At 43.1% G+C, this 23,949-nt stretch overlaps 1 protein-coding gene across 1 annotated transcript; it reads right to left on the reverse strand.

Annotated features, from left to right (window-relative positions):
• Positions 1-280: 280 nt before the first annotated feature.
• Positions 281-16,713, reverse strand: LOC149359646 (uncharacterized). The gene is made up of 5 exons (XM_089571791.1): positions 16,567-16,713; positions 12,243-12,304; positions 4,517-4,624; positions 4,006-4,032; positions 281-355 (listed from the first exon to the last, which is right to left on the reverse strand). The coding sequence occupies exons 1-5, from the start codon at positions 16,679-16,681 to the stop codon at positions 281-283; spliced, it is 387 nt and encodes a 128-aa protein (XP_089427917.1). The 5' UTR covers positions 16,682-16,713.
• Positions 16,714-23,949: the final 7,236 nt, after the last annotated feature.

Here is a 23,949-nt window from a genome sequence, read left to right on the forward strand (position 1 = left end):
ACTGGCCGGTGATGTGGATCTTACTCCTAGAACTGTAAAATTATCTGCAATTATTTGCCCTATAACAAAAACATGAAAAATATATGAAGTGAGTTCCAACTTCGCTAACTTATGTATCCTCCTAATATAGGAAACAGTTCGTAAACCAGAGCGACATTACCCAACTGGTATGAGAAAAAAAGAAACAATTGGGATGAGTACACCCGGAACACCTCTTTCAAGAATCTGACAAGGTGCTAAAAGAAATAACACAGACGGTTTTATTTCGAACCGCTTATTTTCAGCTGATGAAGATCTCCTTGAGGTTCGTAAAACAGTGCCACGCACTGTCGTAAGCATCTTGCTGATTCTCCGGCTGTAAATAGGATGAAAAAATAATAAGCGGGAGTTCAGTGCGATGCGATCTCATCGGATTGGCGCAGTTATTTCGTTTGGACGCTTAAAATGTAATTTATTGCACTCTTTGTGCGACTTTGTAAGTATATACTTCGAGCAAAGCATAAGAACCTGGTGATTCCTGCAGTAATGTATTATTGAAACAAAACAATTTTCTTTACTTTACTAGTACATGGCCAACATAATCCCGTGGAAGATTTCCGCAGCGATGACTATCGCCTGAGCATCAGAACTATTGAAAAGGGTAACGTAAGGCGGCAAACCTCGAGACGTATGCGTAAGTATCGCATCAAAATGAAGCAGTCGCGAGGCACTGTAGGACCCTTGTTGCCTTGCTATGTAACTGCGGTCAAGCTACCGCAAAGGAGAAGCTCTTTCACTGTACAGTATTGGACCACTATGTAGGCGCCATAGCGGCCACACATACATGTAGTTCAGTTCAGTTTCAGTTTATTTCCCACAACAAGTACAGGGCATGTACGAGGTGTGGCGAGGGCGACGGGATAAAAGCTGCGTCAAGGGCAGCTTGACTGGCCCCGTCTCCCCGAACAACATGGCAGCAAGCACGACAGTTCGGGAGTACATAAAATACATATGATGGGAAGAATAACAAGGAACAATGGAAAACATATGCGAGCAAGATAAGTGCAAAAACAGTGAATCAGTGCATTAGTTAATAAATACAATCAAATCTTAGAGTACGGGTTAATTAATAAGGTCGAATAAATTTTTCTTGGTTAGAACCTGCAGCTGCCCTTCCGTTAGCTTATATTTGTTTAGTGTACTAGGCAGACTGCATCGAAGCATCTGGACACCGTAGTTAGTACGTGGTCGCGGAACGTGGCAATATTCATGGTGGCGGGTGGAGCGAGATGACATGTTAATCTGCAAGTTTGCAACGGCTCGTGATGTTGTTATATTTTTATGGATTTCAGAGTTCAATGGTGCCAGCAACTGGCGCTCATAAAGCGTAGAAAGTTTAGTAGTCTTGTATTTAAAGAATAGGTCGGAAGTGTGGGCATTATATGGAGAGTTTGAAATGGCTCGAACTGCATTTTTTTGTAATGTAACAAATCTATTTAGCGATTTCTGTTTAGGCGACAAGACGGTTTGCGCAAGAGGGGGGTCTGTGACAGCGCCATGTGTTGCCAGTTTATTGCTTCTGCAACCATTGTGAGTAGAAATTTTAAGTCTCTGCTAACATTTAACATTTGCGGTATCGCTTTTGAAGTTATAAGTCATGAGTGCTCGCAATATTCTTTCTTGTTATACTTTTGTTTCTCCCAACAGGTGCTCGTACGGATAACTTAACTCAACCATCAAATTCTTCTCACTTATTTAGAAGCAAGCAAAGAACGTTTGAAGGTTGTGCAAGACGTCACTTGTGCAAGTCGCCACGGCCCAAGTACTGGCTCTGCCCATTTCATACGCTTGCTTTCCGACGCATCGCAGACTTCTGTAGAAAAGGCGCTTTTTAACGATACGCGCAGCTTACTTTTTATCATTCAGTTGTTCGTGTCATTCAAGTTTCATCATAGTATCATCTACGCTTCATCATAGTGTGATCATAACTGCGTAATATAACTACTTAAGACGGCGGAGTACCCATCTTGTCCTCTCACCTTTGGCTTTACTATTGTTGATTTTTTTTATTCTGACATCTACGTTGCCATAGCGCTTTTTATACAATCTTCTGCCTTTAATCTGTTTTTTGTTGATTTACATCTTTCCATCTTCACAGCTTAATTTATGTTCTTTTAATGAAGCATTTAGTGTTGTTTTATCTGCTTTCCCCTGGCGATTCGTTCGGACTTGAGCAATGTTACGTGGCTTTCTTGTGAATATTTTTGCCTTTCCATATTTTTCTTTTTTTAAAAGGATGTGCGCTGCTGATTTTTTGTTAATGAGTGAGTTACAAAGGTGGCAGCGTGTTTGGGTTCCTTCCTTACATAACCTGTGCTTTTGCTTCCATGAATAAACATTTGGCGGCCTGCGATCGTGGTGTTGCATTCATTTGTTTGTATCTTTTTCTCGCTCTATTCGCGCAATCGAAACATTCCTCGACATGAACCAACTAGCCCACAAGAATGCCCTACTGAATGTCAATCAAAGCGATGAATAGGTAGGTATAATCATGCACAGTCACTTTGTCAATGATATTTTTCTGAAAAATTAGGGCAAACTCCTTTAAACGGAGCAACATGATACCGATTCCTCAATACTGTAGGAACATATCGATCCTGACTTCGGCATCACTTGTAGACGAAAGGTCAAGTAAGTAACTAAGGAGCGACTGCTACATATAAAAGAGCACGTCCGCGTAGCTCCGCATATAGAGTTATCTGCATTTCAGATAGCATTTCATCCTGTGCATGAGCGAGTACGATTTTAAATTGGGATATCCTGAATACCGAAATTTAATTTAATGCTCATACGAGAGTCACAACTTTCTTTTTCCTTCAGTTTAGTTAGCTTACACGGGAACCGAAGGGTATCTGCTTTCTCTGTCATGTAACGAACAGCTTCGGGCTTGTTCAAATGCATCGTTATCTCGAGGGAGCTCAGCCGAAAAAGGCATTTACGAACACAGCAGATCAGTAACTGAAGCAAATTTTTGAAAAGCTGCATGAAATAATTTTTCCTTCCGTACAAGGCACAGAATGCAGATATACTTGCCACACAATACTATTATTTGCACTTCAGCGTGAAAAAAAAAACAGTCTTCAGGATCGTCATGTAATGTTGCGACCAGCATGAGGTGATTCGTATTGCTACGCTTACTAATAGTCAGTGTTGATGTGTTTACAAAAGCGCATTTGATTGGTGTCTCCATTCTGCACAGCTTACTTATTTTTGTTATCATGTGATTAATTGTTCGCAATATAACCTACGTCTTAACTAGGTCTAGGGGGTTATGGGTCAACAAAACGGATGTAAAAGTGCAACTAAATCTCAAATTATTTATCAGGGGTCTTGATTTTAGGTATGTTAATAGCATCTTCATATAAATAGAGCAAAAATTAAAGGAAGACTGTTACCATCAAGATTTTAATGGCTCGGGTTTGCCGCTAGATGCCACCATTAAAAAACGCAGAGGTAATCATACGATGTGACGCGACAAATCATCTGCGTTTGCACTATTCTTAGTTTATTTCTCTTTTACGTTGATCGCCTTCCTATTGCGCCTTTGGATTCGATTTCGTCGTCCCTTTTTTGTTCCAATACTGTGCGGGCTTGTAACTGATGGCGATGTGAGGAAGGTCTTCATATGTGTGTGCCCACTCCTCACCCTTGCAGGGCCCAGAGTGTGCCCGTAAGATGTCACAATTTGCTCCACTCCGTTCGCGAGCACGCGCGCCCACGCACACACACACAGCGACTCAGGTTATAAGAGATGCCGTAGTGAAAGGCTCCAGAAATTTCATCCACCTCGGGTTCTTTAACATGCACTGACAACGCACAGTACATGGGCCTCTAGAATTTCGCCTCCGTCGAAATTCGACTACCGCGGCTGACAGATGAGTTTTAGGCTACCGCAGTAAAACGTCCCTACTGAGCCGCAATCTCAGCAGCCACTTTTAACTCCTCGACTCAAGGCGCGAGACTTACTGGCAGCTCCTTGATCCATGCGTTGATCTGCAAAATAAAAAGAAATGTGATCGAAATTAAGGCGCACAGTTTAAACAATACAGTTTGTATTTAATTAAAAAATATTTGATTTCCTTCTTTACCAAGTTTTATGGTGACGACAGGATTGCCTTTAAACAGATGAACTAAAATTTTTTTATGTTCTGCAAAGTTGATATGCAAAACTTAGCACATAATTTGTTCAACAGCTTCGGCGATTAGCGCTCTCCATCGCGTTCTGGTGTTGTGTAGCGAGTATATAGAAGAAATCAATGGGAGCTCGCTTTTTATTATTATTCATTTCAACAAAAGCATGAATTTATTCACGTTCTGAAATTTCATGTTTTTTCCTTTATTTGGGGGCGTTAGTTTACTCTCCGCAGAGTATGGAAGAACTTCATTCTTTCGTTTTGATCTGCGCCGACGTTTTTAAGCAGCGTCGGTGAGGCAGTTCACGGCGCACTTCCCCTTTAGTCAATGAATGGCCACATACCATGGAGTAGCCATCGTCGTTGTTGATTTCGCAGAACAGCAAGATGGTCTGGACAATGCTCATGCCGTTGAAGAGCGATGTTACAGAGTCTCGAACTTGAGTAGAGAACTGCACAATTTGAAAAAAAATTAAATTCTCTCTCCTGGTGCGGCTTGATGCCGCTGAACGACCAGCCTGCTGACTGGTACTTAAAGAAAGCTTTATAGTTGCGTATTGAAATACAACTGCCTGCGATTATCTATGGAAGGCAAGCTGCTGTAGCAAACTTAAGAAGTCAATAGCGGGAATAACCAAGGCACAAAGCTGAAAGGGCCCATTGTAACAGTAACCCATGAATCACGATGTAGTGGCGCCAGCATTAATGGACTAACAAGGCGTATACCTTGCATACGTGTTTACAAACGAAAACAGTCACTTTTCCAGGATTCATTGCATCGGCAATTAATGGAGACCAAACAGAATTCTGAAAGAAATCAATACCAATACTCCTTTCGAGCATTTTCTGGCTGTGTGTTCTTTTAATGAGCGAAGGAATAGGGATGGGATGGCGTTGAGAAGATCCAAGATAGAACTGACCGAGAAAGAGAACACGATGCAATGCAAAACGAATTGCAAGGACACACTTCAAGTAGCAGTTATAACTCAGATTACACCAATGAATCAATTGCAGCCATAATAAAAGCAATGAGGCAAACACGGATAAAGCCTAATACCACAAAGAAACAAGAAAACCATGAACGTCAATGGCATAGGAACTTTCGTTCTGTAACTCAACAGAAAGGCATGGCTTTGATTCCTGGCTCGTCGCTTGTATTACGATAGTAGCGAAATCCATAAAAGCTGGTTCACTGAGGTCTCAATGGGCAATGAAAAACCAAAGTTTGCCCAAATAATTCTCAAGCTCTCTGAAAAAACGAGGTTTCTAGCATGGACGTAGTGCTGGCAAGCACAAATAAATTGACCGATAATATTACAAGAAAACCAGCTATACATGATTAAAGCAATTGAAATTCCAAGAAAAGAAGACCAGCACAAATAAGTATTTTGAAAGAGGTACGCCACTGCTCAGGTTTACGAAAGCCTAACAAGACATAATGCGAAGCTTGAAACCGAGCAAAGGATGCGTGTGCGACAGAGTGTGTAGACCCAAGTATTACTGCTGAATAGCAGCAATATAGACATGTATGGCGAACCGCACGACCTTCTCTTGACTTCGAACGTCCATAAACCAGGCGAGATTCTGCAAAGAGAATCAAGTGTGTATCTTTTATAATTAATTTTTTTTCTACCGTGGGATGCAACATATGTTCAGTGTCTTGCAGAGTCCCGATACTAGAATTTTATTTTAATCTTCTGTAAAATGCAATTTTCCGAAGCATATCATCAACTCGCGGCGGCAGTTTTCACACAGGTTCAAATTAGGGTGCATGTGCCATTGGCTGGTCGATGCTTGAGTGGTCAGTCTTGCAGTTTATACGCAAAATTTATTGATTTCCACTCGACAAGTGAATGGAAGAAACAATATATCTAGGCTTTAAAGGCTTTCCCCTCGTAAATAAGATCCAGGAGGAAGAGTGGAAATAATAAACACTAAAGCTCTAAGTAACTCTAGTGGCACCGTCTAATGCTGCAATTTAGGAAGTCTTATAACACGTGCTCTTTAAAGGTGTACTAAAGAGGAATCTGAACTCGTCTTTTTACCGCGAGAACTCGATCTACACGTACCGAGCATTCTTAGAAACTTCGAATTACTGTCCCGTGCGGTCGATTCTCTTAATTTAATTCGGATTAAACTTCCTGGCTCCCGCCTTTTTTTGAACTCTCCGCTGACGGTAGGAAGAGTCAACCAACCTTTCAGCCAGTTCCGCGGCGGCTTGCCGATCGGCCATCGGCGTAGTGATGCGTAACGATCGGCGAAAGCAAAGAGTCCACGCGTATTTTTATTGCCATGGGCCTAATTTGACGCTTGTAGTCTCTGACTGGATCTATTTATTCATGGAAGCCTGTACAGAATAAAACCAAAAGGGAGGCCGCCACGAGATTGCCTGAAAGACACTCCACGCGTTAGATGATTCCTCCTACCTTCAACGACGAGTTGAAAAAAAATGCAATAGCCGGGACGTTTGATCTGATTTAAATTATGGAGATCGGCCGAACAAGACAATAATTCGGAGTTCCTAAGAATGCTCGGAACGTGTAGATCGAGTTCCCGCGGTAAAAAAGGCGAGTTCAGATTCCTCTTTAGTGCACCTTTAATTAATGTAAGAAAGCCCAGATAAAAACACGCAGGAATCGTTTAGGATGTTGCGTTCGCACCTGAAACACTGGTGGCTCCTCTACACTGGAGTACTAGAAGTATGACACCGTCAAAAAAGGATGCTTTGGTACAGCTTTTCGCCTACTATGGCAAGGTAACCATCACAAGCAATAGCCCGCTATGTGTAGAATTGCGACTGTACATATTACTTTGAACCAATGTCGTCGCTGGTAGATTGGAATGGGATCTTTTCATCAGCTTGTGTACAATCGATATCGGTTTTCGCTCCATGTCCCGGTTTCTACGCATTATTGATATCTAATTTCACGAGCATGGATAAAAATCTGCAGCACAATATTCCTCCGCGGAACAGTTTGATGGCAGTTTTCAGCAGTGTAAATTATGCGCTTTGCCGTGAAGCATTTTGTGTGAATAGGGGACGTTGGAATCAACACAGCCGCGATCAAGTGATGGCAGAAATATAGATTAGAGTTGATGCATGCCGTATGCTTACTAGACGAGAATCAGCTCATAATCATGTAGCAGCATTCGTTCTCGTCTAGTTGAATATTTCCTGAGTTTGCTGCTTAATCAATCTAGACGTGAAATGCAATGCACTTAAAGCACGTTGAACTTGAGGAACTCATGACTTTTGCAAGAGGACTTTTGTGTAGGGTCAATATTTCTAGAAAAACCTAAACGCGGACTTGAAACTGCGAAAGCCAGCACTTAAGCGCGCTCAGCGTAGGCAGACACGACTTGAAAAGCATAAAATTTTTTAATGGCGCAAACGAACAAACACCGGAAGACATGGAGACAGAAAGAGCGCCTACTACCAACTGAGTTTATTGCGGAAAACCCCACCTTTATACGCCAGCATATTATCGTCATTAGTGCGTCACCATAGATCATATCATCATAGATCAATCAAAGATCATATTTATGCATAAAAGCCACTGAAATCCTACTCACAGAACAAGGCAAGAAAAAATTATGAACATGATAACAAGATCGAGTGACTTGAATTACACATGACCATCTAAAAAATTCATTTCACGGCCGCTGAGCTTAACCGACGAAGTGCTTTTGCACGTGAGCCCACCTTTGTGTAAAATGCTTGGATAACTCCCCTTTCTACTCGTTCCCTGCCTTTGCTGATAAACTTTGCCTCTTCCAGCACCGGCCCGCAATCTTTATAATCCCTGCAGTGATCAAGGGGGTTCCCCTTTTCATTGTTTTTATCATCCGTTTGTGTTCAGTCGTTCTCTCATTGAAACAATGGCCTCTATGCCCAATGTAGACACGCCCACACCTGAGCGGTATCTCATAGTTGACCTCGGTCCTGCATTCCGTTTAAAGCTGCACATGCTTGATAGCGCACATTGGGGGTCGTTTGTTCATCATGGAGCAAATCTTTCCAAGCTTACAAGGTACTGAAAACACCACATTCACTCCATACCGACCCCCTATCTTTTTGATGATGTGCGCTATTTTGTGCATGTACGGAATTACCGCCACAGGAATCTTATCGCGCTGCTTGTTTGGTATCTCACTGCTCGAATCGAGTTTAGTCTTCTGCAGCAAAGTTTTGCAAACAGCGGTTATCACGAGGCGGGGATAGCCTGCATTGTTCAATCTCTGAAGCTGCTTGTCAAAGCCAGCCTGCACACAGTGATCACATAATTTTGAGAGAGCGGTGTGTAAGCACGTCATGGCAATACTTCGTTTCACCAGTTTAGAATGGGCACTGCTGAACGGCATGAGGCTTCTCTTGGAGCGGGGGTTATACACCCAACACACGTGATCGACACCAGAGAAATCAAACTGAGCATCCAGAAACTGGATCTTGCCCCGTTGCGGCAGTTCCCAAATGAAGGTGAGGCCTTGGGAATTGTCTCTAAAAACGTTAAGAACATCAGCAACAGCTTCGTTAAAAGAGGCAGGCGGATCGAAAAGAATAAAATAATCATCAACAAAGCGGAAAAGCTGTCTTATAGGTGCCCGGTTTAACTGCGCACAAATGCGCTGCTCAATAAAAGCTAAAAAGATGTGCATTAAAATGGGGGCAATATATGAGCCAATGCAAATTCCAGTTCTTTGCAAATAAAAATTCTGGTTAAAATCAATAACTGTGGATTGTACATAAAATTCATGCAAAGAAATAAAATGGTCACTGGTGATTCCAATAGCGTTCTGGAACCTTATTTCATCAAAATCATTTATGTTATCACGAATGGCTGTAAAGAGGCCATCGTGAGGAACAGAGTAATGCAAGTTTTCTACATCTATAGAGAACACACATGATGCTTTGTCCAATCCAGACGTCATTTCAATTAAAAAACCGAATAAGAGTTCTCAATAAGAAAAGGGTCATCCACTGAAAGGTGCTTCAAAAAATGTTGAACAAATTTAGACAGGTTTGATTGCCATGTCCCCCTTTCTGATATAATAACCCTCCTAGGGACACTCAGGCGTATGGGCGTTCAAACCCCCCCCCCCCCCCCCTTTTTTTTTCAGAGCTTACCAGCTTACGCACAGATTGTAAGTTCAGATCCTCTAATAATTTTAAAGCAACCTGTTTCTGCTTGTTAGGACGAAATTTGATTGGTTTAAAATTCTTTTTAATGCCTTGCTCAGATTTCGTTCGCATAAGGCAGTTGGGAATGACAACAAAGCGTCATTCTTTTTTACCTTTAATTACAGAAAGATCAGCTTCTCTTATAGTTTTTGCGACGCGCTTCAACAGCGGATTACTACAAGAACTTTCACTCACACAGCGGATAACGGCGTCCACTCCGTAAGCTAAAGCTCTCTCTCGGTACTGTACACTGGCTGTACACCGCTCTGTACAGCCATTAGTTAGAGCATAAATGATTTTGATGAAGTAAGGTTCCAGAACGCTATAGGAATCACCAGTGACCATTTTATTTGTTTGCTTGAATTTTATCTACAATGCATTGTTGTTGATTTTAACCGGAAGGTTTATTTGCAAATAACTGCAATTTGCATTAGCTCATCTATTTCCTCCATTTTAACGGACATATTTTTAGCTTTTGTTGGCCAGCGCATTTGTGCGCAGTTAAACCGGACACCTATTACAGGAGTTTTCCGCTTTGTTGATGATTATTTTATTATTTTTGATACGCCTGCCTCTTCTAACTTTGACGAAGCGGTTGCTGATGTTCTTAACGTTTTTAGAGACGATTCCCAAGGCCTCATCTTCACTTGGGAAGTGCCGCAAGGGGGTAAGATCCAGTTTCTGGACGTTCAGTTTGATTTCTCCGGTGTCTATCGTATGTGTTGTCTGTATAAACCCCGCTCCAGGAAAAGCCTCATGCCGTTCAGCAGTGCCCATTCTAAACTGGTGAAACGAAGTATTGCCATGACGTGCTTACGCGCCGCTCTCTCAAAATCATGTCATCACTGTTTGCAGGCTGGCTTTAACAAGCAGCTTCAGAGATTGAACAACGCTATCCCCGCCTTGTGATAACCGCTGTTTCCGAAACTTTGCTGCAGAAGACTAATCTCGCTTCGAGCGGTGATCTACAAAGCAAGCAGTGCGATAAGAGGCCCGTGGCGGTAATTCCGTACATACACCAAATAGCGCACGGCATCAAAAAGATAGGGGGTTGGTATGGAGTGAATATGGTGTTTTCAGCACCTTGTAAGCTTGGAAAGATTTGCTCCATGAACAAACTTCCCCCAAAGTGCGCTTCAAGCATATGCAGCGTTACACGGAATGCAGGACCGAAATCATCTATCAGATACCACTCAAGTGTCGGCGTGTCTACATTGGGCAAACAGGCCGTTGTTTTAATGAGAGAGCGAGTGAACACAAACGGACGATAAAAAACAATGAAAGGGGGAACCTCCCTGATCACTGCAGAGATTGTAAAGATTGCGGACCGGTGCTGAAAGAGGCAAGTTTATCGGGAAAGGTAGGGAGCGAGTAGAAAGGGAAGTTATCGAGGCATTTTACATAGAAAAAGAAGGGCCCACGTGCATAAGCACTTCGTCAGTTGAACTCAGCGGCCGGGAACTGGATTTTTTAGATGTTAACGAGTAGTTCAAGTCATTTCATCTCGTTATTGTGTTCATAATTATTTCATGCCTTGTTCTGTGAGTAGCATTTCACTGGCTTTTATGCATAAATATGATCTTTTTCTGTACTTATATTTTTGTTCTTTCTTCTTTGCTTGTCCTGGCTATGATAATGCACTGATGACGATAATATGCTGGCGTATAAAGGTGGTGTTTTCCGCAATAAACTCAGTTGGTAGTAGGCGCGCTTTTTGTCTCCGTGTCTTCCTGTGTTAGTTCTTTTGTGCCATTCAAAAAATTTATGATGAACCAACTAGCCCAACAGGAAGTACTTTTAAAAAGCATGCCACTGCTGCTCTGTTTTCCTCTCACGTGCTCAGAGGTGCAGACTCAAAAAGAAAGCAGCAAAGTCAATTTGGTTTTGCTTCAACGGAGCTGTATACAGTGAAGCTGAAGCGACATATTTGTGATGCCCTGAAATTAGACATTAGTATTAGCCCTGCCTATAAACGTTCTTTTTTCAATCCATTCAGTATCTCAACAAGAATCACATGAATTATTGCGTTCCGCACTCAGAAGTAACCAAACAATGTTACGCATGTCATGCCGACTTAACTGCGTTTCCTTCTGTGATGCCCTGAAATTAGACGTCAGTATTAGCCCTGCCTATAAACGTTATTTTTTTTTCAATCCATTCAGTATCTCAATATGAATCACATGGATTATTGCGTTTCGCACTCAGAAGTAACCAAACAATGTTACTAATGTCATGTCGGCTTTATAGCATTTGTTTTGATTTTCCACCTTCAGCCTACTTATTCGACAGGGTGAAGATTCGGGACAGATGGTCCAACATGTTGGGAAAGAAAAGGAACTGCTTATTCGGCCAGAACTAAGGGCAGGGAAGTATACAAGTATACAGTATGAGACGTAACGTGCAACTGAAGTTTAATAGAAAAGAACACGGTGCGGCAGCAGTGGGCGCCAAAGGAAAAGTCTGGACAAGAGAGGACAATTTTGGAAGCATAACGTTGCACAAAATCGGACTTCAAACGAGAGTAAGTGAGCCTTCAGTGGCTCTTTTATATAAAGAAACCTGGTTTTTGATTTGCTGGTCACGCGCTTTTTTCATTGCGCTGTTGCTGTTGCTTTTGGCAGTCATATCATTTGACTTTTACCACTTGTGATTATATTATCCTTTCTCTGTAAACGGTACGTAGGAGCAGAAGCGCATTTTCGCTGCACCATGTTCATTTCATTTAAACTTAACTAGCTAGCTACCGCTCATTTTGTCAACTTCTCTGCCCTAATCCAGCTCCAGGTCGGGGTTCCCTTTCTCTTCTAGCAAGCCTACTTATTCGTCGCTTGTTCATCTGATGTCGTGAACTATTCAGTTTCACTTCTCTTTTCTATACGACAGTGACTTACGTCTGATGGAAGGTGGCTGAAGTAGCATTCAGAAATTCTTGCAATCTCTTTTTCTTCATAAGCTGCGAGTACAAAAAGGGATGTATCAAACGAAACGGTGACAACTTATGAGGTCGCTTTTAAATAAAAAAAATTTGAGGCGGATTGGAAAGACTCTTTGATGAGAAATGAGCACCTGTAAGATTGGAGGATAATTTCTTCATAGGTATTTCCCGCTGCGCCTTTCTTTAGGTAAGCTGATTTAAACTTATTTTTTCTGCTTTCGATGGTGGCATTGGCTATCCGCCGAAGCCTACTCTGAAAACGCACTTGCAGGAATTCTCCTCTATACACTGACCCGCCAAAGAATGTTTTTGGCGGGGCCTATTGGTGCTGCCGGGCAATAACGGTGCAATCGAATAGTGTGCCCTGATAAAGGTGAAGGGTTTCGACCGCTGCCAGGAAGCACTCCAACTGCGCGGGCCACACAGCTCTGATTTTCAAAGTTTCGGGGGCTTGTGCAGTGCGGTAATGTAATTGCACAAGAAGGTATGCAGAAAAAAAAACCACTAATGAAGGCAGGTTAACTCCATCATGGTTTTTGATCGTTACTACAGATATTCCTTGTCTTGTGAACGCCGTTATTAAGAGCCTTGGAATATTTACTTTCTTGATTATTTCAAGTCTATAGTAAAGCATTGTGAGCCTATAGATAACCTGATAGCATTGATCCAATACCTCTCTCGGGCATTATTCTGGGGCAAATACAATGCAGCTCTATTTCTTTACTAACCAGAGCTATCAGACGCATATGACTTATCAACAGACTTATCAACAGGGAAAAACATTGTTTGAACGGGTCACATATATGTTAAATCAATAATTTATGTTGCTGCAATTCAAGCTGCATTTTCATAGCACATAATAGTGGCATGAATGAGTGTAGCTTTAAAGAACACGTAAAATGCTATGGCCTTTTCTCTCGGGTGTTTCCGCGATATAAATGCAACGGCTGTAGTTGTTTCTCATACATTTAAGTGCTAGGCCTGCGTGTAACTGCATCCTAAGCCAATATCAAGCCCCGATTTCTTCCTTGCGCAGCGCATGTGCTTCGATTTTTGTTTGCCGCATTATGGATATTAAATATTCAGCACGCATTCACGTGAGTAATCAAAAACAAGTAACATATCTCAAAATACGTTGAACCATCCTCTGACCACACTATATTTGCTTAATCTGACGCCCAGTGCCAGAAGGCATTCGAGCAGGTGGTCCGGCACCTACTCTACTCCTCGTGCATCTGCTGAAGAACGCTACACTTCGAGCGCTTTTGCATCTCTAGCTCCCTAAAATTGTGCTAAAGGTTGAGGCGCCACAAAAAAGCGAAAAGTGCTTCCAAAATATTGATGCAATGTGATTTCTAAGATATTGTTAAGACGAGCCACTAGAGAGCATATTTAAAAGAAAAAAAAATTGTGTCACCGGAATATTTATCAAACGAATACTCTAAGCACCTAAAGCTGCGGACGTGTTAACTAATTAATTATTAGGCTCTTTTGTTCTTGAGAAACCTATTTCAAAATAGCCATGGGGCAGAGTTGTCCTGCATTAGGAAGCATGGGATGAATGGCATCCATGCATCACCAATTGTGATTAGACCTCTGCACGGGCCTCGCTGTCAGGCCCGAGAGTGGCCCAAAAACGGCCCAAGACCGGCTCCAGACCAGACCTGCTAAATGAGCCCAGCCCGGCCTGTTCACTCAGGACCGCAAGAATTCTTGAATGTATGCAAGTAAACTCCTACTGCACCAGTAAAGGAGAGGTCAGCAAAGGCGTTCAAATCGCAGTAACGCTTGAAGAAATCTATTTGGTAAACACAGAAAAACAAGAAAAGATGAGGCGGATTCACTTGTTCGGCTTACTGAACAGTAATCCCGTCTTCGAGTAGTTCTAAAATTCAGAGAGGGAAATCAAAAGGATTGCATATATGCGTGATAAACTATTGGCAGAAAACTCTAGACATTTATTAAGTCACTTTTTTAGAGCAGGCGTTATTTAAATATAGCAAGCCCTTCGCAGCTCTAGTAATAACATTGAGTTTGTGATTACTATTACCGCCATCAGGGCCGAGCTCATGGCGGTACTGGGCGCGTTTCAATGATGTAGAAGTTACGTCTCTTTGTGTCGCGGCATCTGATGAAAAAGTCGAAGTGGCCTGAATCAATATTTTTGCGGGAAAGAATATATATACAGATATTTACAGATAGAAAGGAACAGCTGCGAGCGGCGCAGAGAACACAGTCAGAACTTCGGTGTCGTCTTCGTCTCCTCCCACTCGTTCCATCGCTCATTGTCGTCGTCGTCGTCTACCCGCTCTAGTATTATCTCTCCAAAAAGCGTTTCTCATAGAGTAGAGATATAGATTACAGAGTAGAGAAGAGGCGACTGCACCTAATCAGTGACAATCGGAGAACAAACAGCGGCCCGTCGAGCAGTCGAATGAAAGCCCTTCCACTTCGGTGTCTATCAAGCTTAAAAGGTCCAGTTGCGAGGGGCAACACAAAATCCAGCAGTTTCGAAGCGCTTTTTTGCAGAACCGACAGCCTGTACACGCTGGTAGCTAACACAGCCCAAGTTCGTGATTCTGCGTAATTAAGTAAGCGAATGCACTCGTGAAAATTCGCCGTATGCCCAGCTTTACAATGCTCCCACTAAGAACGCTGTAGTGCAGCAGTAGTGCAGTAGTCTCGAACCAGAGAGAGCGGTCTTTCGCTGCTGATTTTGAGTTGCTGGAAAGTGCGATTTGACTTCTGTTTTATCGCATGCCCTGCTGGGTTCAACACGGCCGAGATCGCACGTCCAAGTTATTTGGGCAATGAAGTTTGATTGAGGCTAATTAATCTCGTTTTACAATTAAATTATTTAAACTATCTCTCAATCCACACCAACGACAAAATCTACGGCGAGAGTCTAACTCCCCGATTCTTTCATTTCCGAGAAGCTACAAGCAGCAGGCGGTTGAAAAACTGTGTTTAGAATTTGTGTCACCTGAGAAAAATGTCACGATAACAGATACTAAAACTGAGTAAATAAGCATCGAGTAATCTTATTTCCCAGCTCATACCGTAACCCTGTTTCATTCGTGTCTCTCCCAGGATTCCCCCAACTCTAGTTCATCCCAAAATAATGAATGAAAAGCCGGGCGCATGCCCTATATATACGGGCCCGAGCCCGGCCCAGGGCCGCCACTTGAAGCCAGGCCCTGCCTAGGCCCGTCGACACACTGCAGTTTCAGGCATGACCCGGCCCGAGGGCCGGGCCTGGGCCTTCGGGCTGGCGCGAGCCCGTGCAGTGTTCCAATGGTGATCGCGCATAGTTTTTTTCTGCTGCACCTAGAAGCGACGGTTGGAAAGAGTATGCAACACCTTCCGGGGGCCTTATGGGGCTATGTCGGAATCGAGCCAATCTGGAAGCCCGCCAGCTGGCCTATCTCTCGAGTGGCCTCCTTCTGCTCAGAACACGTTCCCCGAACAGCAAACAGATAAGCAATATGTCGTTCGTTTATTGCACCAGCACCGCCCCACTATGTGCCTTATCGCATAAAATCGAAACTAAGAAAACCACTCCAGACACACCTTGAGACTGCCACCCCGTGCGGTACGAGTGGATGAGTCATCTGCAGCTTCGATGGTGGTGTTGCGAGCCCGCCAGGTTACACAGCACTGTACTAGGCGCTCTGATTCCCAATTATACATCGGATATCAGAATTTATCAAACAATCTTATGTTCCTCGCATCAAGAGAAGTCACTTAAAAATGACTTTGTCGACTTCTGAGGGCAGACATCACGGACGGCCCTAGTGGCGCATTAGTAGGGAATAATGCCATCCGTCTGCGGGATCTTGAGGCTCAGTGCTTTGAAAAACAGTCAAAAGTAGTGCATTATAGGTGTCATTGAAATAGTCGAAATGGCGAATTAAATCCAACAAAAGCGAGGATAGTATCATATCCGTGTTACAACAATACGAATTTTATGCGCTGTTTCCCCCCCCCCCCCCCCCGGACTGCAGCTCTTATCACCTTTCTCGTTGTTTTAAAAGCAGTGACAAAAAGATAACACAGGGAGCAGATCTTTGTTCTAAATAAGAGTGCGTTTCTCTCTTTAGACGTTGCAACTCTATTGTACACGGGATAGCACCTCGGAAACAATAGTTGCTAATAGTTGTGAGACATTCCAGCGGCGAAAAAGGGCACGGACGAGGGTAGAGAAGACAGGACGAACGCCACTGGCTTTGTAGCTGAAATTCGCACAAGGTAGCAAAGTTGGACATTTGGTCTGTACTTACAGCATATATTGGCGTCTGGCATGTAGTTTTTCTTTTCCCTGGTAAAACGCCGTTCTGCACTGCTTACTTCAATGAGAAGAGCTGCTAGTGCGAAGAGCGGCACTGCCACCAACATTTCAAGGACAGCGATAAACTCACCACAGTTCCACCGCCAAAGATAGACGCGCAATGCACTGGTCCCCAGAAAAACGCCAGAAATCAAAGTTCGCTCCTGCCAAGAAGAAAGGGAAAGTCCGGAATCGAGATTCATGAGAGGCACTAAGTGCAGAAAGAAAACGAGGAAAGAACTGGAGAAAAACATCAGGGAAGTTTTATCGCCGTTCATTGAAGCCATAGTTAACAATACTGCTGAACCAACAGAGAGGTATAATTATTCCAGAAACCAGTTGTAATGGGAACATATCAGACCGCGAAAAAAAAAAAAGAGGTCGGAAGAGGCGCAATTTGCGGCTGTCTGGTATGCTCGAAACCGAAACACTATAAAAAACGAGGCCAGCAGCAGAACGAACCACTTCTTTATTTCACCGCCTACTGATGTCCTTATTAAAACAAAAAACAAAGAGAAGTTGTGTAGAAAGGATGAATGCGACACCAGGGCAGTGCATTAGCTTTGCAGTAGATAATGCTTGAAGAATGGGTCTCTTTTTTTTTATATTCATTACCAGAGACAACGCGCTGCTCTACGGGGCACAGATCTTTGTTTTAAGTGAGCAAGTGCTACTCCGGGAAATATAATGACTAAGACGAGAATTACAGACTATCGTACGTGAATAATTCATACTCACTTTCTTTGTTCATATAAGCGGTCCTCTTAAATGACCTGCTAGACCAGCTGCGGATTAGTAGGTAGGACTCCACTTTTCTTTTATCGCTATTGCATTTTCTTCTCTAAGCATCATATTCCATTCACAACGATTGTTTATAGAGAAAGGATAGTTAACGACGCATTACTCAAACAATGAACATGGCTCTGTTGTTTTGTTTTTCGGTACGTTTAAAGCAATCAAAGGGAAAGCGAACGCAAATTGTCTAAGAAGGAAAGAGGGAAAGAAACTAGATGTTAATAGCTTCGAGTTATGAGAAAAGTAAAGTAAAAGAACTAAGATTGAATAGGTTTTGGGGGCAATACGTTTCGAAATTTTACCCGAATGAAGCGTCTTCGTTGCTCAAAAACACTTTGCGGTGTGTCAGCTGAGTTGACCATAGCGCTGTGTTTCTCGCGTGCACATTTTAACATTTTGAAACTTTCATTTTGCAAATTTTATTGTCCACTAATGTACCTGGCGTTTTCTTTTAGAAGGACCAGCATTTTAAAACATAGAGTTTTTGAGGTAAAGGGAAGGTTTTTGTGGCACAGTAATACCATTTGGGCGCACGTCGAAACAGGCGAATCATGCTAACTAGTAAACTTATTAACTAAATTCTAGTACTTGACTTCGTAACCATTACCAATAACCACCTGGTTGCAATTATAGATTTGTAGCCGGCCTTTAGTAAAAGCCACTTCAAAAAATGTCTCCTTGTACCTGCGTCACCGAGGGTTTGCGTTTGGATTGACGTTGCTCTGCGCGCCCTCCTGCAAGTGCGCGGTTTTCGAATCTCCCGACGAATGGCCCAAATTAGTCGAGCCACGTGGGCGAGGGTAAACCCGTTCTCAATATTCTAGAAGATGATATTGATTGTTTAATGTCTGTATGATTTCTGAAAACAATCTTGCGCGCAATCAATAGCTCTGGTTATAGTATCAATATCAAGTTCCTTTAAGTAAATGAGTGAGCAGGTTCATCTTGGCATTTGAATTTACCGTTTCTGCAATAACACGTTCATTAATAAAACCGGCAACTTAGCCGGTAATATTGGTACGGCCTGATAGCTCTAACGGAAGGCCATATATCTTTGAGTATGAACCTGGAGAAACCATTGTTCTGTCCACGTCCATTCAGCGTTTGCTGTAGCGTGACACTAATTGGTTTTTCGTTTTTTGTGGGTGTGTTCCCTTCTGCTTTCCATGTTTCTCATAGGGCCCCTTGCTCGTTGCGCCTGCCTTGTATGCTTTGTTCGTGTTTTTGTCGTCATGGATGTGGCTGCGAATAAACAATTGCACATCTCCTGTGTGAGTGCCCTGTTCTGGCAACCGAAAGACGAACGCACGCTGCGTTATGCCTCGACCGCCTCGATCCTCGCTCTTTTAGAGATGATAAGTTTCTCGGACCGTGCATGCCCACAGTGGTCGACTGCCCTCAAGGCCTACAAGCCACTGTTTTACTACCTGAGAGCGACTTGCTTGAAGGACCAGTTGTGTCTGTGGCCCTCGCCCCCTCTCTCTTTCTCTTTTCAATCCCCTCATCCCTCCTCCCCAGTGCAGTGTAGCCAGCCAGAGCATCCTTCTGGTTAGCACCCCTGCCTTCCCTTTTCCTCTTTATCTCTCTCTCTTGTCGTCATATCAGTGCTTGAACATCAATGTTCTTGTGGCTGCCATACTGCTCACAGTTGGCACAAGAGTCCCGAGGCGAATCACACTTAATCCATGACTCTACTTTTGAGTCCGTCAGTGACCTGCAGACGCCCAGAATGCGTCAAAGATGGTAACTGCGTTTGACAGGCAAAGAAGAAAACGTCCTATGTTGCAGACAAAGGGCCTCGAGATTTCTGCTAAGGTCATAATCCTTTCAAGAACTTTCATTCACGTCCACACGTCTAGCTGCTGCTGCCTACTGAGCTTGTACGCAATCCTTACTTCTTGGCGTTGCGTGAGGGTTTCGTTCCTGCGACAAGTTTCATCTTCAGTAACTATACTAAATGCGCATACTGGTAAGTTGGTGATTGATGTACTGAGATTCATCATCATTATCATCATCCTAACTGCGGCCACGGCAGGACGAGTCCTTCTACCATATCGATCCAATTAGCCGAGAGCTGAGGTAGCTAAGATATTCATCATCACCACCATCATCAGCCTAACTACGGCCACTGCAAAATGGAGTCCTATCCCATTACTCTCCCGTTCTCTATCCCAGCAAACTTACTAATCTCATTCACCCCCCTGATCTTTTACGTAGTAAGTAATTGCTACATTTGAACAAGTAAGCAAGAAGGCTTATATGGAATGGACGGTGAGGACAAATTGAAGTTAGCCTGTATGGAAAGTTTACCGTGTTCGAATCCCAAAGAGGATGCTTTCGCCCAAAACCGGGCTTTTAGAAGCTGTGTATGAGAAAGAAAAAGCATGATATAGAGCTATTGGTATGACCAGCTGTTTTGCCGAACGAATTTCCGTGCTTCAGTAGAGTTTCATAAGAGCCGATACACTGCCATTCACTTCTAAGCGAAGATCATGCAGTCATTTTGGGTGCAGAGGCCACGACTTTCAATCGAGTGGCGGGAAAATCTTTCTGTCCAGTTTTCTGAGCATTGAATGCGTTTTTTTTTTCCCTGCCGGACATTCATGAACGCAGCTATGAAAAGACACATAATCGATTTTTAGCAAGAAGTAAAATTGGCTGTACTGTTCATTCCGCAGCTTGATACTTAATATGCTATTAGTTAAACGATGTATAATCCACCTCGTCGGTAGAATAGACGCAATACGCATGAGGATGAGGAAGAGATCAGGTTGAGGAGCGTTATATCCTGTGATTAAAGAGTACGTTTTGTGAGATTGCATGAAAGTTACCTAGTTGGAGGTGCTATGCCACGAATGACAGCGTTAACATTTCATATAGATGGCTGGGTATAAAATTTTCCATGTGAGAAATCGAAGTTCGACGTAAACTAAAATTCTACCTTTCATGTCCTGGCTGAAAGTATTGCTAATGATCTCTTCATATCCTTTGTAGTCAGTGAGAAAGTAGCGCTATAGGTCAGGAGTTAACGAAACCACGTTCCAAACAGTCCGACCAACGAGGCTGAAACTAACAAAGACGGCTTCAACAAGGGGACTTGGCTCCTTTGGGTCCATGCATCACAAGATCTTGCTAGTTTTTTATTTCACATAAGAAAAGCGCGCACGCTTCCTAGGCGTTACTGGCATCATTCGTACCAAAAGATTTTGCAAAAGCAAAATCTATGGATGAGTTCTCCATTAGAGCAAAATTTGACTTAAATGTGGTTTCTGGATTTGCCTCATTTAAAAAAATAAAGACTCCACAAATTTTAGCGAATTATCACTTCATACCAAGTGCACGGGTAATGGGGGCAATATTTGTGTCACCAAAGCAGAAGCAAGCGAAGTGTAGTTGTGTACCACTCGAAGAGAAAGCAAATGGCCTTCAAAAAAGGCCCTCCAATTTTAATGACACGACCATGACACGACCATGATTTCCATGTCGATTTCCTTGCACATGCCATGTCAGCTAGCAGGTACAATGGAACTGACCGTATCATCATAAAAATATGATGACGCCATAGGTTGCAGAGCCTTCTTTGCGAGGTATTTGCAGCTTTTTTAAAAATTTATCTGACTATAGCTGCTTCCTCGAACTGTCCGCAACATGTGAATACAGCAAAATAAATTCCCACGACACCTTCAAGGCCATATTGGAGCGAATGTTAGCTGTGCTGTAGCCCCTTGAAATCCATCTCTTTTCGTCTTCAGCAGCAGCCAGACTACACCCACAGACGAATAAAGGCCTGTGCCATATCGATCAAATAACACTGTTCAGTGCCAGCTGCGGACGCGTTATCTGAACAAATTTCTGATATCATCCGCCCACCTGACTTTCTGCCACCGCCCCCTGCCACGCTTGCCTTCTCGTGCAGTAAAGTCCGTTGCGTCATGGGAACATCGGCTATCTCGCCTTCGCATTACAAGCCCTGTCCATGCCCGTTTCTTCTTGATATCGAGTAGGATGTTATCAGCTCGCGTTTTTTTCCCTGGCCTCCTCTGCTCTCTTTCTGCCTCTTAAAGTTATACGCATAATTTTCCTTTTTATAGCTCACTATGTTGTGATCACTTGAAGCTCTACCCTTTTCGTAGAGCTTCACCTGCCCTCTAGGTGAATGCGGATAAACTAAGCTGTTAGACGATTTTACTTGAAGGATTGTCTATCGTCTCATGCAAGCTGGCTTCTAGATGATTCCGTGGACTTAAAAAGCATAAAGGCAGATATCGCCATGATGGGTTTGCATTTCCTGGATAAGAAAAGGGAATTCGCAAAAGCTAGATGCGACAAACATGACGTTCTACAGCAGGAAACACAACCAGCGACGTCAAGTACAGAAGCGCCGAATATTAATCGGCAAAACGATGACTTCTCTATAGCTGGCCCAGCCCTGGCTATGAATAACGAAGAGTTAAATGGTAAACGCCGCACGTGGTTCACTTTACCTGCAAAAAACTCAATTTGCATTTGTCAGCGGAACTGAAGGACAGTTAGTGAATATGACTTAAAGCTTTGATACCTTGGCCGGATTCGCCATCTCCCTTGGTGTCTGGTGCGGTAGCTGTTCACAAGGAAAAACGGGGAAAGCTCTCTCTACGATAGTGACCTTCAGGCAAGACTAGTGTTAATGCCTACCACACTGAGAAGTGTGATAGAGTATCAATATTTTACTGCCTCCTCGAAAACCGTCATCATCGGTGTTGGGTGAAGTCTTCAAATGCGTCGTAGAGAAGCCCCGCATAGCCCGCACCCATACCCGAACTGCGGAACGCAATATCCAGGTCGAACCTTTTTCTTCTCCAAAAATCTCGTTGATAAGAATGGCAAAGGCGAAAGGAAGGCATATAGCAGCGATCTAAAAACCACTAACCAACGAAGAAATTTATCAATTTAACCTCAGGAGTTATATGAATTCATAAAGACAGCCTTAGGCACAAGCGAACTCAATGCGTTGCAGGCAAGGAAAAGTTTCTGCACTCATGGAGAGTTTTGAAAGCCGGTAGCTGTATTCCGAACACTATCAAAAACGGGTAATCTACATTGAACATTGATGTATACTGGTCAAGAACGGCCTTTTCAGTTTAAAGGGTTTGCCTCATAATCAGCTACCCTAAAAGACTCCCATGCCTTTTCGCTGCAGCAAAATGTAAAAATTCCAACGCCTAGTTTTTCGCTTTTGCGGGCCGCTTGCATTAGAATGGTTTAGTTCCATGCACAGCTTTGCTTATGTTTAAATTTTGAAAGCGGAAACATCGAAACGTTTATTTTAAGAGAGAGCTAAGCTGACTTTCTTATCGGGGAAACGAGGCACTGGTATGAGCTATACGAAGAAAGGTTCCCCTTACGCAGGTGTTTTAATGTAGCTACATATTACTATTTCGGAGTAAGCTGCAAAGGTAATACAAGGTCAGTTTACATAGGTCGCGAAGGCGGAGCTCGGATGTTGTCCATAACCAAGTGCCAGCGACATCAGTAAGGCTGTGGTACTGAAGCGCTAGAATGAAGTATGCGGACAAACGCAAAAAAGCTAAATATAATTGATTTCATATTTGTAATTTGTAACCATTTAAACAAAATTTTAATTACTCGCTGAATTTTTTTTTCAATTCTCTGCAATTGGTTGGAAAGTACAACGCATTTTTATATAGTACTCTATATATTCCCGCTCCCTCAGTGTAGCAGCCAGCGTCTCTTATGCCCTCCATCTTGAATATTCTGCGTCTTGCTGTGCGCTAGCTGTTGTGTCCGGCTGTTCGTCTTTTATGAGTGTTAAATTCGAGTGCTTTTTTTTGTCCTTGTCCTACTACACAGAAAGAAATTGTACCACATTCCCGTCGGCTCCGGGTGCGTGCTTGTTTTGAGACGTACCAATCACAGTTTTTACGCTGCTGCCTTCGGAAAGATGGTGTGGCTCGATACGAAAAGCGCAGAGCACTCGAAAAACACGGCGCTCCGTAGGAAAGTGTCAAAGAGAAAACTTCTCTGCTGGCATCCCATTGCAGCGGTAGGGTGTTAGAGTCACTTCGGTACTGTAGTACGCAGTTTCCACTGAGTGCCTATAAAATGTTTATCCTTCATGTGTTCATACGGGAGCCATAATTTCACAAAGAAAGTGCAGGTCATCTACAGCACTCTTATGCCATTTATGCAAAGGAGGCAACTAGCTCGTTCCCTGCTCGTGCAAAGTTTAAGCTCTTCTGGTGGGTCTGTTCAGCAACCTCTTGTAGTGTCACTATTCCGAGTCGTGTGTGTTGCAGTTTTCAACTGATAGATTGACCTAGAATAAAAATTTGCACTGTTTCCTCCGTTTGCGTGAGCTAAACTCAATGGGCACAATTCTCTCAGGATCCTTTTGCTCGCACATTCGGATGCTTAAGAGCTATGCTCAAACAAGGAGCCATAACTATACCAATAACTGTATTATTGCGCCCAATGTGACAATGTGACACCACCGTGCGTCTAGAAAGCGCTGCAGCTACGCTTCTGAGGGTTGCAAGTGACG

Source organism: Amblyomma mixtum, chromosome 2, assembly GCF_055824585.1.
Source record: "Amblyomma mixtum isolate Tamu chromosome 2, ASM5582458v1, whole genome shotgun sequence".
Taxonomy (NCBI): Eukaryota; Metazoa; Arthropoda; class Arachnida; order Ixodida; family Ixodidae; genus Amblyomma; species Amblyomma mixtum.

Coding starts and splice junctions, on each gene's coding strand:
- LOC149359646 (XM_089571791.1), bottom strand. CDS start 16,681: ATGTTGGTGGCAGTGCCGCTCTTCGCACTAGCAGCTCTTCTCATTGAA. Junction 4,033..4,516: donor ACGACGATGGCTACTCCATG/GTATGTGGCCAT, acceptor TTTATTTTGCAG/ATCAACGCATGGATCAAGGA. Junction 356..4,005: donor CATGGATCAAGGAGCTGCCA/GTAAGTCTCGCG, acceptor TCCTATTTACAG/CCGGAGAATCAGCAAGATGC.